The 17185-nt window shown below is 38.5% G+C and overlaps 1 protein-coding gene across 3 annotated transcripts in view; it reads left to right on the top strand.

The window, feature by feature from the left end:
- Nucleotides 1–16738, top strand: part of LOC105222720 (fatty acyl-CoA reductase wat) — a 129727-nt gene extending 112989 nt beyond the window's left edge. For all 3 annotated transcript variants that reach the window (XM_011200156.4, XM_029548856.2, XM_029548855.2), the window contains 8 exons: nt 7444–7518; nt 9181–9293; nt 9563–9811; nt 10253–10508; nt 13015–13207; nt 13274–13513; nt 13588–13845; nt 16534–16738. In XM_011200156.4, coding sequence (XP_011198458.1) covers nt 7444–7518; nt 9181–9293; nt 9563–9811; nt 10253–10508; nt 13015–13207; nt 13274–13513; nt 13588–13845; nt 16534–16624 — 1475 coding nt within the window. In that variant the 3' untranslated portion in view covers nt 16625–16738. The remainder of the gene's footprint in view (nt 1–7443; nt 7519–9180; nt 9294–9562; nt 9812–10252; nt 10509–13014; nt 13208–13273; nt 13514–13587; nt 13846–16533) is intronic.
- The last annotated feature ends 447 nt before the right edge of the window (nt 16739–17185 follow it).

The raw sequence follows: 17185 nt of genomic DNA on the forward strand, positions 1-17185 counted from the left end.
TTAGTCTGCTAAGTTGGGAGGCGATTTTCGCCGCCTTTCCTGCGGCGTGCTGGATTTGTACCCAGACGGTTAGTCTAGGTTTGATTGGGGTAGTTTACTGCTTTTTTTTCCTAAGAATATCCGGAGTCATTTTCGAATTTATTTCGAGGGGTATGTGCTTATTTGTTAGTAGTAGTGGCTCTGTTTTTTCTGTAGCGAGCTGGGTCGAATCATGCTTGCGTCCATATAATGAGCTGATTAAGCTACTGCAATGCCATCCGCATAGTCAATTAAGTACGATTCGTCTGGCATTTCGAGATTCAGTATAGCGTCGTAACTGATGTTCCACATGTCTGGGCCTAAAATGTATCCTTGTGTTGTTTCTGACGTGATCCCTCTTTTGTTTGGTACAGGAGTTTCCTGTTACTAAGGCAGTTCCGCACCACACCTCTGAGGTGGTAGGGAATTTTAAAGCTTTTTCTGTTTTATCCTGATATATTAACTGTTTCTTGAATGGAAAGTATAAGACGAATTTAAATTGCGTTATAAGGGTCCGGTTTCGCCCATTTTCATAGCATATCTGAGTTTTTACTCAAGTTACATCTTGCACGGACGGACGAATAGACAAACAGTCACCCGGATTTATTTTATATTTTTAACTTTTTGAGTGCAATGAGTTAAACAATTATCGAGCACTAATTATTTCATTTGGATTTTAAATTTTGATACAAGTAATTTTGTTTTGAGTAGAAATTTCAATATGAGTTTTCATTTTGAATGATAGTTGGAGTAAATTTGGATTTGAGTGCATGTTCAATTAAAACAGGCATGATGCTAAAGATAAACTGCTTTCGATTATGAAGAGAATATAAATTTTATTTTAAGTATAAATTCCAATTAGAATTATGGTGCCATATTAGAGTATAAATAAATTTTATTTCGGTTTTATTTAGCATAGAGACTGAGTAATTTCAGCTGTCGTAGTCCACAATAGAGTGAGTACGATATTGACTTTACTTTTTGTTAGAGTAAATTTATGGATTTTAAATTTCATAGTGAAGTACTATATGTATATCATTGAGTTCGCTTCTGAGTGTTAATATGATTCGAATTTAAGTAAATATTTGAGCATAAAAATAGATAGAGTTTAATAAAGGTGAGTATTTGTATTTTCAGTTATGTCATGCTTAATATTTGTTTAAAATTACAAGTGGTAAACTGAGCTTAGTTTGCCTAAGCATTTAAGTATGAATTCCGGTTTGAGGGGAGTCCCAATTAAAGTGTGCGTTTTGCTTGAATATAAAGCTTGTTATTAAGATTTTATTTTATCCCAAAAAGAGCTCCAGTGTGCGTGTGAAAATAAATGGAAAGGGTAGTTTTGAGCATTTTTTGAAGTTTCAAAGTTCAGTTGCTGGTAAGCTTGAGTGAATGTTTGAATAAGAGTTAAAAATGAGATTAAATTAAATTGTTATTTTATTTTTGGTTGGTCTAAGTATTTTAGTGTTAATTCCGGCTTTAGTGGAAATCAAAATTTGAGTTTATGTTTGCTTTGAGTTTGTTTAAACTTTGATGTTTTGATTTGAAATTTTATTAAGTCTCAGTTTGACCTCGAGTTTGAAGATATGTATAAACCTTAATTGTATTTTCGAAGCTTGGAAGTAAGGATGTTGTTAGGTTTGAGTGAGTATTTTATTTTGAGTTGGCATTGAGTGCAAATTTAAAAATGTGTCGAACTTTGATAAAGGTGTTTACAAATTGAACTTAATTACTATAAATTTCAATTGACATAAGTTTGAGTGCATTTATGAGTTGTTTATACTTTGAACAATATGCCTCAGCTTTAGACGATTTTTTTACAAACAGAAGGATATGACGAAAACCTTATCAAATAGTATATATATATATACATATGTAAGTGGTAAGCGTGACCATCAGAGTCGATTTAGCCCGACTGTTTGTCTGTATATACGCGAACCGAACCCGAAGTTTTTGAGATATCGATTTGAAATATTGCACACTACCTTTTCTCTGCAAGTAGCTGCTCATTTGTTGAAACCGCTGATATCGGTTCACTACAGCATATATGTATCTGCCATACAAACTGAGCGATTAGGATCAAGTGCTTGTAAGAATTTTTTTTCTTTTGACGAGATATTCTAATGAAATTTCGGATGGATTAGTATTGCAAGTATATCTGAATAATTTTTTAGTTCGGACGACTATAGCATACAACGGCCATACAAATTTACCGATGATAATGAAATACTTGTGGGGAAACTTTTTTAATTGTGGGAAGTATTCTAGTATCAAACTCTTAAATTTAATTAGCAGAGTTAAGCCAACGCTGCAATAAAAAGGAAATAAAATTCATTTTGAATGCGCTAAATTTTCCATTAATAAAAATCGACGCTTCAACGCGTCGCAAAACTAATAAAACCACAGAAGCGTTAGCGGGTGCAACCCTGAGGACATAATGTATGCACAACAAACAGCAGTAAAAAACAGAAAAAAAGTCGCACTCAGCTGAATTGCTGCAGCATTGTTGGGCACATCCTCGGCGCTCGAGTGTGTCGCCGCAGCGACTGAGAAGCTTTACCCACTCCAAGCTAACCTCTCAGCTGGCAACGTCGAGTGGACGACTTGGAGAGTGCTCGAAATGCATTAAGCCAATTAGCATAGGCAAACACAAAAGCACTTCAAGCAAGCGTCGGACAACAACAATAACAACCGACAATAACGATAGCAACAATGTTACCAGCGAGAACCGCAACATTTATGATAACCAAAATGCAACACCAACAATTGCCAGCTTATACTCCTTCATACATACACATATGTATGTGGTTATACGGTGCCTGTATGTGGCAGCGCGCTTGTTGTTGTTATTGTCGGCGTGGCCTGCTGTGCATGGCGCCCGCATTTAACGTAGCTAACGCTGCTTATCTGGCCGATAGCGGCTGCCCGCCAACTGCAGACTGTCTGCATGCGCTTTGTTGTCGGTTAGACAAGGCCACTCTTGGTTGCCGGCTGCAATTGCACCGTTAACATGTGTACGCCATTGTCATCGCTGATGCGCTCAATGTGATTGCTGATTGACTGCAGCTTTGCCTGGTTATTGCTGGTGTGGGGTTTTTCCTTGTTGCCGTTGTCGCTGTTGTTGTTGTTGTTGTTGTAGCTACTTGTAATTTCGCTGATGTTTGCAAACAAATGCGGAAATTCGTGTGTATGAGGCACTCGACGCGCCAAACGTTTGTTACATTGTCATTGCTGATATTGTTGTTGTTGTTGTTCTTGTTGTTAGTGTAATTTGCCAGCTAAGCAGCTGTGCCGCGTTATAATGCTAATTTCAAGAGTCTGCATGCAGCACATGTGCCACGGCCTGGTGGCAAGTGTTGATGGCAACGCGAAACTGCCAAATGCTTCGTTGTTGTTGTTATTATTGTTGTTGGACAGACATATAGCCAAACGCGTTTGTGCTCGAGCTGGCGCGCATGTGTTTGTGATTAACGGTATCGATGGTGCGCAGTAACCTGCATTAGGCGGAGCTTAGCGGTGACAATAACACTGCAAAGAACAGCAGTAATCGGGGTATACGCGGCGCGGACGCCAACACAGACCGTCCCCGACAGTTGTTGATTGACAAAATTGGGTTTTCCACTTCACGGCTCAGAGACCATCACCGTCCACATTCTTCACACAAATTCTGGTGTTGATGAATGGATTTGGGAAAGTTCGGTGTCCATCAGACACTCAGTCGATAAAGTCCATTGTACAGATAACATACGTTTGGTAGTAAGGCACAAGCTTGGCCTAATTTTCGAGAGGAAAAGTAAAAATTGAAAAATTTTGACTAATTTTTGTAAACTCTTGACAGTGAAAGGAGAGAACCTTAGGAAATGGACGAGTTCTACGTCTACGAATATCAGAAAGCAACTTCTTAGTATTTTATATCTTTGAAGAACTTGGCAGTGCCGCTAGCGGCTTCCAGCACACTTTTGACCTTGGATAGCGAGACCCAAATGGCATTATGTACAACGCATTCCCATTCAAATTCCTCGACCAGTTTATGAGATTCTTCATAAGCATATATGTATGTATATCTATCTATAAGCATCGGTTTACGGTGGGTACTCGTACGCCACGAAATCACCTAAAACGACATAATTATAAAATTAACTCGAAACCCATTTGGTCACGGTTGAAAAAGTGTTTCTGTAAATTCTGATTATGGGCTCTGCTTTCTTTGCGATCCATCTGAGCTATATATTCTTGATAGTCCAGTCATTTAAGCTTAAATTAGGTAAGAATCTCGGAATTCGATATACCCATTTATATGTCTGAACTTACTATAATGACTGGACTATGATTGGCTCCGAGTTTAAAGTTGTTCAGGGTTTCTAATCAAATGTTTAGTATGGATTCCTAAGCTGCTGAGCATCATTATACAATTTGCTTAAAACCACATGTTTCTTCAAAACTGGAACCCAAGTGGATGCTGCTTCGATTAGATTGAAAATCATCTTAGAGTTTCTAACTCAATTCCTATCGATCTACGGTCGGCGGTAGAAGCTCTGCATTGCTTATAAAATTTATAATTAATTAATTGGGTTGTGGTTCACTTATAAGGTCCCGGCTTTAGCTATAGATTTTTCTTATATTCCTGTTGGAAACTAAGTTTTCCGCTTACCCAGTAGAACCTAGTCAAATTATGGGTTTCTTACACATAAGATCTTTATTTGTCTGACAAATTCTCCAAAGCCATATCACGTATGTATTTAATTATGATAACCATATATACCGAGCGGAATTAGAATTGGAGTAAAAGCTCAACAGGTCTTGAGATTTAGATATGACTAAAATTTTCTTGGAATATACTGGAAACTTTGAATCTATCGTTCTATAGCGGGTTTGGATATGGATCCACCTGAGGATAACTGAAATCACTGTACCAATAAGAGATTTTTGTTATGTTTGAAAAGGTCACCGAAGTTTGATATCCTCTAAAGGTGGTTACCGGTACTACCACCTACTAAAAAAATGATTCGTCCGTTAATATCTACCGCTTAAGGGGTAATTCAAAGTCTAAATCGGAACAAAATTTAATTTTTTAAAATGTACTTGAGAATCCAAAGCTCTCAGCTACGAATAAAGAGGTCGGCTTTTGTAACAGATATCTCTATTAGGAACGGATTATGAAAACTTTAATAAAAAAAAGACATTCATAAAAGTACCCTCTATGCTCTCATAGGGGAACACATATTAACCCCAAAACTCTGTAGAATCGCAACCAAACCCTTGCCAAATTGCAGCTTCGTGCAACGCTCAAAAACCGCAAGCTGCCACAGATAATTGCCACGCGGGGAGTTGCAGAGACACCCAAAGCCTGAGTATGAACTCGCGATCCAAGGGTCGTTATATGCACAGCAACAATGCCTGGGCGTTGCTTGTATTTGCGTACAGTTAAAGCAATATCAACAGTAACGACAGCAACAAACGCGTCAATATTTGTTGTAAATATTTGTCAACAAACGCTTTGGCCACTTATAATTTATGGTGTCATCACGATGACAATAATGAACAAAGCAAGCGACCAGACCAGACGAAATTATAGCACACATGAGCAGTTGACGCGCGGGTGACGGTGCGCACGTGTGTGAACTTGTGTGAGCATGTGAGCAGTGTAAGCGTCTACAAAAAAAGTCGCACTTTCGATGTCAAGTTTGTCAGTTTTGCTCATTCAAGCAGTCAATCAGCGGATAGATTTAATGCCGCATCTATTATGCGTTCATGAACCCAGCAGTGAATTGGAATTTATCCTTGCTTGGAAAGTGGCTGGAGCGTACAGTTATTGGCTTCGAGGAGTGTAGACTACTGCGGTCCATTCCAGATAAGGCGCATTTCAAAGGGTTCATGTGGAACAGGATAGGTTAGGTTTGGTTGTAGAGTTGATTCAAGATCAATGGATTTCACTTGGTTACCCGTAAACTCTAAAAAGTGGATCCAGATCCTCATACATAGATCGGCTCAGCGTTTTGTTTTGCATTTTAAATCAATTCCAGCAACTACGTGAGGTTCAGCAAAGACGCGTCTAGGAGATACTTCAACCTCAGTCTGACAAAAGCCCGGAAATAGAGGAGGAAGTACCAATATGTTTCCATCTCGCCTTCCTCTATACTTATATTGACTATGTTAAGAGTCAGAAGTCCGAAGAACCTCTTACGGTTCATCTTGGGCGAGGCGGATGCAATTCCGTTCGTTTACCAGCGCTTGCTGAGCTCCTTGAATGTCCAAAATTTAGATGGCGACTCCAATCGGGCGATACCGTTGTGCCCGGACATATATACTATTCTAATATGGAGAAGGCTTGAAGCTATTGTCAGTGAGGTCCTTCTCTGTGACTAGTTTTGAACGCACAGTCAGCGAGTTCCAAGCCAGTATAGCTGCTCGGCTATCGAAGTGAATGCACACCTCCCTGAAGGAAGCTACATTATTTAGACTCATATGTATATTGAGCCCTGTTCCGATTTGAGCTGAACCGAAATGAAAGAGATTTTTTATCCGTTTCGTTAGCTATGCAGTAAAAGACGGAAAGATCTTTAGTTTCATAGAGCTGATAAATGAAATAATATAAATTTATATTTAACGGACTTTGCTTAGTAATAAAGTCACAACAACAAGAATAAAACGAGGTCAGGAGTTCATACAGGGAATGAGTATGGAACAGCTTTGGAACTTCTCTAGGTGATAAAAGCAAGAGGTTCGCTTTAGAGCTGATTGATGGCTTGGCTAAGAACAATAACCACATTCCAGAGCCCTGAATCTGTTCTAGTTTTCGTAGTGCTCTTTGTGAACTTTCGGTAACCCAAGCCTGAGTTCTGCGCATCTCGTTGTCACCCATTTTTATATAGTTTCAGGACAATTAGAAACTGGATCACTTGCGACTAGTCGAAGACTGTTCTAACTGACTAGATTGCAGTCGATTCCTAACCACGTATGTTTGTGTGCGTGCTTATGTATCATCGTGTCATGTAATTACGCGCAGACGCAATGGACGCATTCGAGTAAAATTCAAGCACAGCTCAGCGCTTTTGCCATTTGATTACTTATTTGCGTCGTCCAAAATGCGCATTCATAATGAATCAGCGACGGAGGGTGGATGGTGGAAGGCGGGTGACGCTTGACGGCTGACGTGGCGATAGCTAGGCACTTGCATAATTTTACGAGTACCTCGAAAGTGTCATTAAGTTGCTGCGCATTTTTTGTCGCAGTCATCTATATGAGAATGTAACATATGACTATCAAATATAACGGTGTGTGCATGTGTGTATGTGTGAGCACCGACAGAAGCATGAATTTATTTTCGCTTGCCAACCAATTTATTCTTTAATATTAAATGCTGACTGTACAAAATACCTCGTTTATTATACATATTTATACTCTGGATTTTGTTTTTCTCTCTTGCAGATGAGTCGCCAATACAGAAATTTTACAAAGATAAGGGCGTATTTCTCACCGGCGGCACCGGTTTCTTTGGCAAAAGTAAGTATTTTACGTTTGTGATTCGTCTCTAAGCAGACGAAATTTTAAAGTCTTAAAAAGACAAACGGAATTTTGAAAGTCTAAGGACCGTGTTCTCAATGTCTGATTAGCAGTCATCCATCAAATAAGTTCTGATAACCTTAACCAGGACTCCTTCTTGGAGTGAATAACCATATTTTTTAACTAACCTAACTCGGCTGCTAATCAGAGATAAACTCTTATCAGGTTTTTAGACCTTCAGCACTTATTCAGCTCAACTCAATCAGACTTTATATACTTCAAATGTTTTTAATTAACATTTGGTACAGATCCAATTGATAGTCATACCAACCGAGAAAAGAAATATTCCGACGAACAGTCATATGACTTTGCGAAAATAACATAGTATGCCGGGTTAGTAAAGAGTGCGGCTCGGTTTAGCCTCAACTGCCGCACTGGCGAAAGAGCTATTTTTGAAGTACTTATATTTTGAGTTAAACTAACATTTCTTTAAGATTTTTCTTTGTAGGTTGACCGAGTTTCTCCTTTCCAACATTGAACAACTTCAGTGCATTGGCTAAATGACGTATGAAATGTTCTAAAACTGTATATCTATCATTTATGGTAAATGATTCCCCCATGCTGTCTATCCATCACACACATCTGTGATTAGTCCGTAGGTCCACCGTCCTTTGATTGAGGTTTGACACCGTTGCTGCCACATTGTGGTGATTTTGGTTCTCTCCTCTTTTTTTACGCCTACAGACGGCTCTACTAGCTGGTCCTATCGCGCGAATTCGTCTCCTTGGATATCAATGGGCGGTATACAAGCTAGAACTTCAGCCGCGTCGGCTGATATCGTTCAATTGCCAAGTTTCTGTCTGTCAAATGGTATAATTATCTTCGAGTTATACGTGTTTTTGTAAACAACCCGATTTTTCGAAATTTACAACACAACCCGATTTTTCGAAATTTACAACAATTGCTTTTGTTGTGGAAACTACTTGTATAAAATTTCGTGTGCGGAACAAATACTCTTGTGCGGACACGTTGAAAAACTTTTTGACACGACTGAGATGGTAAAAACAGAATGGTAGACGGCCTTTAGAAAGAGACTATTCCGACTACTTAGAGGACTAAAAAATTGTTGGTAAAATTGTGTTTTATCGAAAGAAAATTATTTTGAAGTGTATAAAATTGATTTGGAGAAATTAATGAAGAATTTACACTTTATAAACAAATCCAACTTACTTCACAGTTGTATATATTTATTCTCACAATATAGTGAGAGTCAGTCATTGTTGAAAGAGTGTAATAAGTGTTTCACATGTTCACTTTAGCGAAACTTTAGCTAAGACACACACCATATTCGCTGTCTCTTGCAGCAAATGCACACACTTTCAGCACGTGAGTGTGTTCCGCTCACTCTTTTGTTTAGTGAATTTTTATTAAAAATGTATCCAGTACTAAAAGCGAATATTTTGCTTTATGGAAAATCAGTTTAGCATAAAATTATTAAACCCAAGCCGCAGTGACTGTGGAATTTTTATGCACCGTTTGTTTTTTATGATTTTGGTAGAGAAACCACTAATAAATATTAGCTACGCACATTTCTGTCAGCTTTATTTTGCTCCATTCCGTTATTTAACACCTTTTCTGTTGTTGTTGTTCATTTTTTTGCAGTCATAATCGAAAAATTGTTGCGCATCACCGAAGTGGCTCAAATCTATCTGCTCATACGCACCAAGAAGGGCAAAGACGTCTACTCACGCATCGACGATCTGTTCAATGATCCTGTAAGTGTTACCCACACATACCTGTATATGTATCTATATAGTTATATCGCGTTATAGCCCTAAATGCAACCTAAACACTTCATTTGCTTGCCTTTAAGGCAACCTTTTTTCCTTTTATTAGTCAATATTTTTACCTTTTCCGTTTTTTTGTTTCTTTCAATATCTCCCAGCTTTGATTATTATTAGTATTTGTTGTTGTTTTACTTGTTATTGTTTTTCAACGGTTTCCTTTCTTTTGCCACACTTTTCATGACGTGCTTGCCGTGCAGGTGTTTGAGAAATTGAAAAAATGCAATCCCAAGTATCGGCAGAAAATCACCATCATCAGCGGTGATTGCTCGCTGCCCGCGCTGGGCATCACGCAAACCGAACGTGAGCTAATCAAGGAGAATGTAAACATTGTCATTCATGGGGCGGCGACGGTGCGTTTCGATGAGAAATTGAAAATGGCCATTGCCATAAATGTGAACGGCACCAAGGAGATATTGCAGCTGGCCAAGGAGATTGTCCACTTGAAGGTAAGCTCGCAGCGTAATCGCCGAACGATACTCGGCTAAAAGGACACGTGAACGCACACACATAAACACACACTCGCACATACATACAGGCATGCTTAGCGATGCAGAGGTATCCAGCTGAAAGTTTGTGTAAAATGTTGGTGGTTCGGTAATTTTGTCCGCAAACTCGAAAGCGTCCACTGTGCTTGTGTTTGTATGTATGTGCGTGTGGATTTGTTATTAGGAAGCGATTTCAATTTGCCCGCTGTAAACACACATACATACCTATAAAAATACACCTGCCAGCTTACAATTGTTTATGTGAATATACACGCATGTGTGTGTGTTTGTGTGCGTCAAGCAATTTATGTTTCTATTTATCGCTTTTTGTCGCAAGTATCTCACTTTCATTTCATTTACTTTTTTTTTGCTTTTTCTTCCCTCCCTCCCTCTTGCATACAGGCCTTCGTACACGTCTCGACCGCCTTCGCCCATTGCAATCATCGTTATATACAAGAGCGTTTCTATCACAGCGCCATTACCGGTGAGAATGCCTGCAAGCTGGGCGAGTGTCTCGATGAGCATACACTCAACGAGCTGACAGCGACCATAATCAAAGGATATCCGAACACGTACACATACACCAAGGTCCTGGCGGAGGATATTGTGCAAAACTATGCGGAGAAATTGCCAGTGACGATATTTCGGCCAGGCATTGGTAAGATTTATTTAATGAAATTGTGATTTCTCCGACAACAACAACAACAACAACGATTGGTATAGAGAACAACAACAGCAATAAAGTGGGGACGGCAGCAAAGCTAGGAAATTGCTTTTGTGTGCTGTGCTTAGGAATGCGGGTATGCTTGCTGTTGTGGTTGCTGTAGTCTAACCTGTTTTTGTTGTTGTTGTTCCATTTCTGGTTGTTATTTTTCTATTTCTTGTTGTTGCTGTATTTTGTTGCTTTCATTGTTGTTGTTGCTTAAAACCAAATCTAGCAGCCAGCACTGTCATAAGCGTTTGATATCAGGTACAAATTACAAAAAGCCGATTGCTCAGGTGCCACACACTCCAATTTCAGGCAATTGCGGCGTCTTAGTTGACAAACAGTAATACAACAAGTGGTAATCCTTGTACCATGTCAAAGCGGCCAATTCATTGTAATAACGCCGGACGATTTTACCAAAGGATTTGTGAATGACACGAGTCGGCAGCAAGTCCTGCCAAAGTAATCTATTTCACAAGCGATATTTGCTGGCTCCAGTGCGGTTGGCTTTGGAGAAGAGAGTGGGAATTTGTGCCGTCAATGAAATAACAAATTTGCCTAAGCAGTTTTAATTTTTTGACCTGGAATGTTAATTACAGATGGATTATTGTTAGAAGCTTTGGCATGTTTAAGACATACTTGGTGATATCAAGTTGTACGCTGAAGATCGTCAGACATGAATCCATTTTTTTAACAAATTTGGTATTTGTTGGTTACTGCAAGCCATCGACCTGCACTCAATTGGTTTGGCTAACGAGAAGTCCATCGATTCCATCCCCTTTTTCTCGCCTTAAGAGATGAAAATGATGTATAAATCAAATTCACAGACAGTCAAACATAAGACCGCAGATTGAGCACAGAATCATCATAAAAGAGGATTGGGATTGAGGAAAACCTTTACTCTTTCTATTAGTATCAGCAATCATGTTTCTTAGCTTAAAGGAGCTACAAATATCTATAAACTGAATGTCTAAGACCAAGTGTTGATTGGTTGGATCGTTAAATCAAAAGTTGATTCAAAATCTTCGTGCCGAATTCCGCAAATCCTTTACTATTGCCCTAAGCAACAGCAAACAACTCAGAGGGGTTTGTAACTCCAGCCGTGAATCAGGTGGACCAATCCATATACCTAGCATTTATTGAAAAACCTCAAATCGTATAAATGGAAGTACATCTTCTTTCCTCAGAGTCAGCACCAAAGGGTTCTGAGCTTAAAAAGTACAAAGAGGTTTACTAATCCGATGAATTAGACAGCTGGTCCAAACTGATTCGAAAAGCATGTCATGTATATAGTAATGGAAGATAGAAATTATTTACGCTTTCCTTCTTTCCTTTAGTATCAGCCGAAAATGGTACGTAAATCAGCCGACAGATGATCAGACACTAATCAACTGAACAAGTTCGAAAACCTCTTTCCAGAATCTTCTAAACGATAGCAATATTTTACATTCGAGATAGAGCTTCTAACTGCTGTCACCATTGTAGTCAACTTCTTCGGTACTCTCAATGCCATCGACGCGACTTGATACTCACTATAAGTGAAGTCGCTTGTTTCTGGCGACATTTTCCACCAGTGTCCTGTTCTCAAGCCACTTCTGGCCATGATTCGAATCGAGGTTACTGCCTTGATTGCTGCTTGGCTGTCTTTCGATCATAACTCTGAAAGAAGTATGTGCTTGCTGAAGCAAATAAAAAAGAGTCGGGTAGTTCTTAAACTTAACTTAACTTGACTTAGCTTGAGACTTTGATTATGGACTCCATTTTCAATACATATTGTATATTGGCTTTTACTGAAGTCTCTTGTGGTTTAAAAGTTCTTGCTGAAACTGAGTATTCGAGTCATTAGAAAGAGGTTTTAAGCTCATAAAAAAGAAATGTGAATGTTCCTGACAATATCCAACCAAAGTCCGAATGATATTTGTTGTCCTTTCGTTATTGTTCAAGTGAATTCATTTCTTTTTTCTGGAGACCACTAATAAGCCAAAGAAATGAATAGGTTGCGTAGAACGATCAAAGAATTAAGGAGGATGATCTAGATGTTTCCGTCTACATTGTTTTCCCTGAGTGGCTCCGAGAACGCTCACTCAATAAGAAGGTGCTGTAGTTTTAGTTCATTAAGAGGATCTAATATCTCTTAATTAAAACTGACCTGCTATTTTGAAGTGAATGAAGATTTAGTCGGTTAAAAGATGTGGAAGGATATGAAACCTCTATTATTGCTTCGGCCTCCTAAAAAACCTGAACAAAGTGGCACGTTAAGTAAAATAAATTACAAAAACGGCTGAGATCATGGACAAATTTTGGAGTTGAAAAGTGTATCTGAACGCTCGGTTCTGTAGTATTCTTGAAGCTATAGTCTTCGAAGTAAATACTATAATAAATAGACGTGTGGTCCTCGTTATGTTTTCCCACTATCATTAATAACTTCTCTTCTATTTAAATTTTCTCTTCGCTACAGTTATCACCACCTACAAGGAACCCATTTCCGGTTGGATCGATAACATGTATGGACCGTGTGGCATAATCGTCGGCATCGGTTCCGGTGTGTTGCGTGTCTTCAGCGGGAAGGTGGACAACAAAGCGAACATAGTGCCAGTGGACTTATCGGTGAATGCGCTATTAGCTAGCGCCTGGGATATTGCGCGCAATACGTAAGTGACAGTGAGGAGAAAAATTCTCAAAATTTATCGAGAAATATTGTTTACCTTTTCGCACAGTTACGACACACCACCCATCTACAACTATGTGCCAGATGCCGACAATATGGTGACCTGGAAGGAGTATATGGAATACGGTTTCGAATATGGCTGCAATATACCGATGCGTAAATCGATTTGGTATCCACGCTTCACAATCGTACCCTGGCGCTGGCAATTTGTGATCTTATCCTTCTTGTATCACACAGTGCCAGCGATGTTTATGGATTTATCAATGGTTGTCGTTGGAAAGAAGCCACGGTTTGTTATATATATTTGATTAAAGCTAAAAATAACAACAATCGATTATTCGATAACTTTCGATATCATTTCAGTATGTTAAAAATCTACCGTAAAATACACAAATTCTGCTCTGTGATGGAATACTTCAGTTCTAATGATTTCAAATTCGATAACGATAATGTGCGTGCCTTATCAGCGAAACTGGAAGGTGCCGATAAGCAAATGTTCGGTTTCGATATGCGTCATCTCGATTGGAAGGAACTATTTCGAGTTAGTTTGGTGGGGTTACGTTTATATGTGGTTAAGGATGATCCTAGAAGTGTGCCGGAATCGATAAAACGTCATGCGCGGTAAGTTTTGAGTGCGCTGTAGAAAACAATACTGGAAAAGGGGGGAAGGGCGTAATAAATATAACACGGTTTGGGAAAGTTGTCCCGTAAGATTTGAAGAATGGGAGTGAAAGAGAATATAACAGCGAAAATTTGGTCGATTTCATCGGAAAATTTCGCAATCGATATATTATTATTAGCAAATCGATAATTTTTCATGATATCCTTAATTTAAATTGCTTTCATTATGAAATTAAATATATCTGTTGTTACTTATATGGTATTTAGCTTTGGCTCCATCCATGAACTGAGTCAAAAAATTTGTATATCAGTTCATTGAGAATGCCTCAATACGTAGGTTGCCTTTTATACTTCGGTATTAGGGAACAACAACAAATATTAATCGTCGAAAATCACTTTAGTGTTTTTCAAAATATTCTCCATTAAGATCTATATACTTTAACATGCGTTTGAATGAATTGTCGAAGCACTTTCGATGGATTCGGCTCAATTTGAAACAACCATACAGTCGGTTGCTGTTTATTTTCGGGTTCATTAGCATAAATCCAAGATTCATCATCTATTACGTTGCGATAGACGTCGTATTTCATTAACATTTCTTTCGGCCAATCGCCACGAGCCTTTTTGTGCGAACGACAAATTGTGTGGGATCAGACGGGAAACATATTTTTCTACAATCAAATGTTAATGCAATAGTAATCTCAATCTCACGATTGACCACATGACGATCTTGCAATATCAGTTTGCACACAGCACCAACAGATTCCGGAATAACAGCCGATTCCTTACGAACTCCACGAAAATCGTCTTGGAGTGATCTACATAGGTCCTCGATTGGATTCACCATAGGTACTATCGACAAATACTGGTGCTTGATCGAGCTTTATCGCCGAAAATTGAATTGAGTTCAACGATACACTGTTACTGTAATAATCCACGTCGAAATGTGTAGAAAATAATAGCGCTAAAATGTTCGCGATTTATTTCCGTTTTTTTTTGCCGTGATGAACATTTTTAGTTACTGTTAGGTTAGATGGCTGATCAAAGATCGCACGTGGACTACTATATGTAGTGCTATGAGAAGTCATATAGAAAAGAACTCCTGTGTTCGAACTATAAATTAGCAAAACGCTTAGTAGCCAATACATATTTGCATAGTCGTTTCATTTTCATTCCCGCCATCTCGGAGAGATGTCTGACGTTATATGCCCCCAAGTGCCTAACCATTTTTGACCTTCCAAACGCGGGATAGTCAAGAAGAAAGTGTTAAGTTTTTTCTACCTCATATTCTGTCATACAGCTTCTACAGATGACGTCTGGTAGAATTCCCAGCCTTACTGGGTGGGCATCAATAGGTCAATGGTTCGCCTTATTGAGGGAAAGTAAATCACTAGATCTCTTGCGATTGATCTCGGGTCAAAAGGCTTTTGGAACAGCGCATGTATCGATGGTGGCCCAGCGCTGACTAAGCTCTCGCGAAGCTCAGCTATTTAGTAGTAGAACATATGTAAGAGGACAAAGGAACACCGATCCGCTTCCAAACTTCCGATAGCGGTTTTAGAGTGCCTTTCTTATTAGCTCTTCAGCTTTACAATTTCCTGCGATTCCGCTGTGGTCTGGCACCCATAACATTCTTATTATAAAGACACTCGGTGCTATTGATAGCGAGGTTGGTTATGCACTCTTTGATCAATCCTGATCCCAATGTTAATAAGTTCAAGCTTATTATCGCTGCTCTGCTATCTGAGTGGATGGTCACTTGTTTGAAGGAGGCTGCACGCTGGAGCAATAAATTTACTGCTGTTTTAATGGCTGCAACACTGCAATAGTCAGGAAGTCTGAGACAGCAGTTGACAGAGAGCTCTTCACAGTAGACCCCTCCACCTACTTTCCCGCCAAGCTTTGACGGATCCGTGAAGAAGTGCACCGCCCCTCTCCTCCAACGACTTCTTCCCACCCACAACTCCTTCGCCGGTATATGTTTGAGAGTTAGGTTTGGTGACTCCATGATCTAAGTGATCCTGTGAAAATGAGTGAGGATTTCTGACCGTGTTGTTTTTTTTTAGTTACTGCAAATAACACAACATTTTCTGAGTATGTATAAACTTTACTATAGAGTAGTTATTTGCCAGATTGCACCAGGTTTGCCAAATATCGAAATATAAAGGGCAATCTACTTATTTCTAAGAGGTTACTGAAAAGGTTCTTTCAATGGTATTATCTATCATTCATCTCATATTTACTGTGTACGAAATAATAGGCCGTCTTGGGATATATAGTTTTAGACAATAGTTTATCGATAAATTCCCTCGATAAAGATATATTTTCCCATATGTTTATCGCAATAACTGATTTTTATACGATTTTACAAGTAATGAAATATTCTTCAAATAGTTTCTTGGAAATTATTATATGTCGACCTAGGTCTCGGTCCTCGTTTGAATCTTAATATTTATTGTTTTGAGAAATTGGGAAGAATTGTGTTAATTATAGACGGCTAAATAAATACCGAAATAAATAAAAAAAAAATTTTTGTTTGCTATCGTTTTTGAAATAATCGATTTTGACAACAATTGTTTTCTCTTGAAGATTACTTGAAGCTTTTCTAGTAATTAATTTGAGCTTTAGATACATGATATTTTAAATATTAAATTTTTATTATTTTTTTTTTGTTCTTGTCTCTTTCAGACTAAAAGTGCTGCACTACACGACGCTCTTTATTGTTTACTCACTGGTGTTAGCGTTATTATATAAGATTACTAATTTCTTTTTTTTCTAGCAGTTCATTTAGCTTATTTCCTTTTTAATAACGAGTGTTTTCTAAAATTTGTTTTCTAAATACATATGTACAAAATGAGAAAAATAAATATAAATTGATAAATCACACTTTAAATGATGAAGATATTTTGAATGAATGCGGAACACAAGAGATATGATTATGATATACAAAACTTTATCGGCTGAACAATTTCGTAGAACATAGAATACTTATCTAACAAGTCCTGAGATATTCAACGATCCGGATATAATATACGAGATAGATCTTATAACTATTTGGCCATGATCATAAATCTCCTTTGGCCCCTCTGGTAAGAAAGGTGGCCTGATCGATGTGCCGACTTAGCTCTGTAATCCGAAACTTAGTGCCGTTGCACAGTCTGGGCGCGTCCAGGTTACGCATCAGTATGACAGGCATACTTACTGTGAGTCAACTTATGGGAAAATACGAGGGTTGCTATATATATTTCTGGCCTAATAATGTAAATAGGCATATTTATCAACGAAAATGTTTTTTTTTCTATTTTTTTTTTCGTTGGATTTGGCTCGTCTTGGAAGACGC

This window comes from Bactrocera dorsalis, chromosome 2 (assembly GCF_023373825.1).
Source record: "Bactrocera dorsalis isolate Fly_Bdor chromosome 2, ASM2337382v1, whole genome shotgun sequence".
Classification (NCBI taxonomy): Eukaryota; Metazoa; Arthropoda; class Insecta; order Diptera; family Tephritidae; genus Bactrocera; species Bactrocera dorsalis.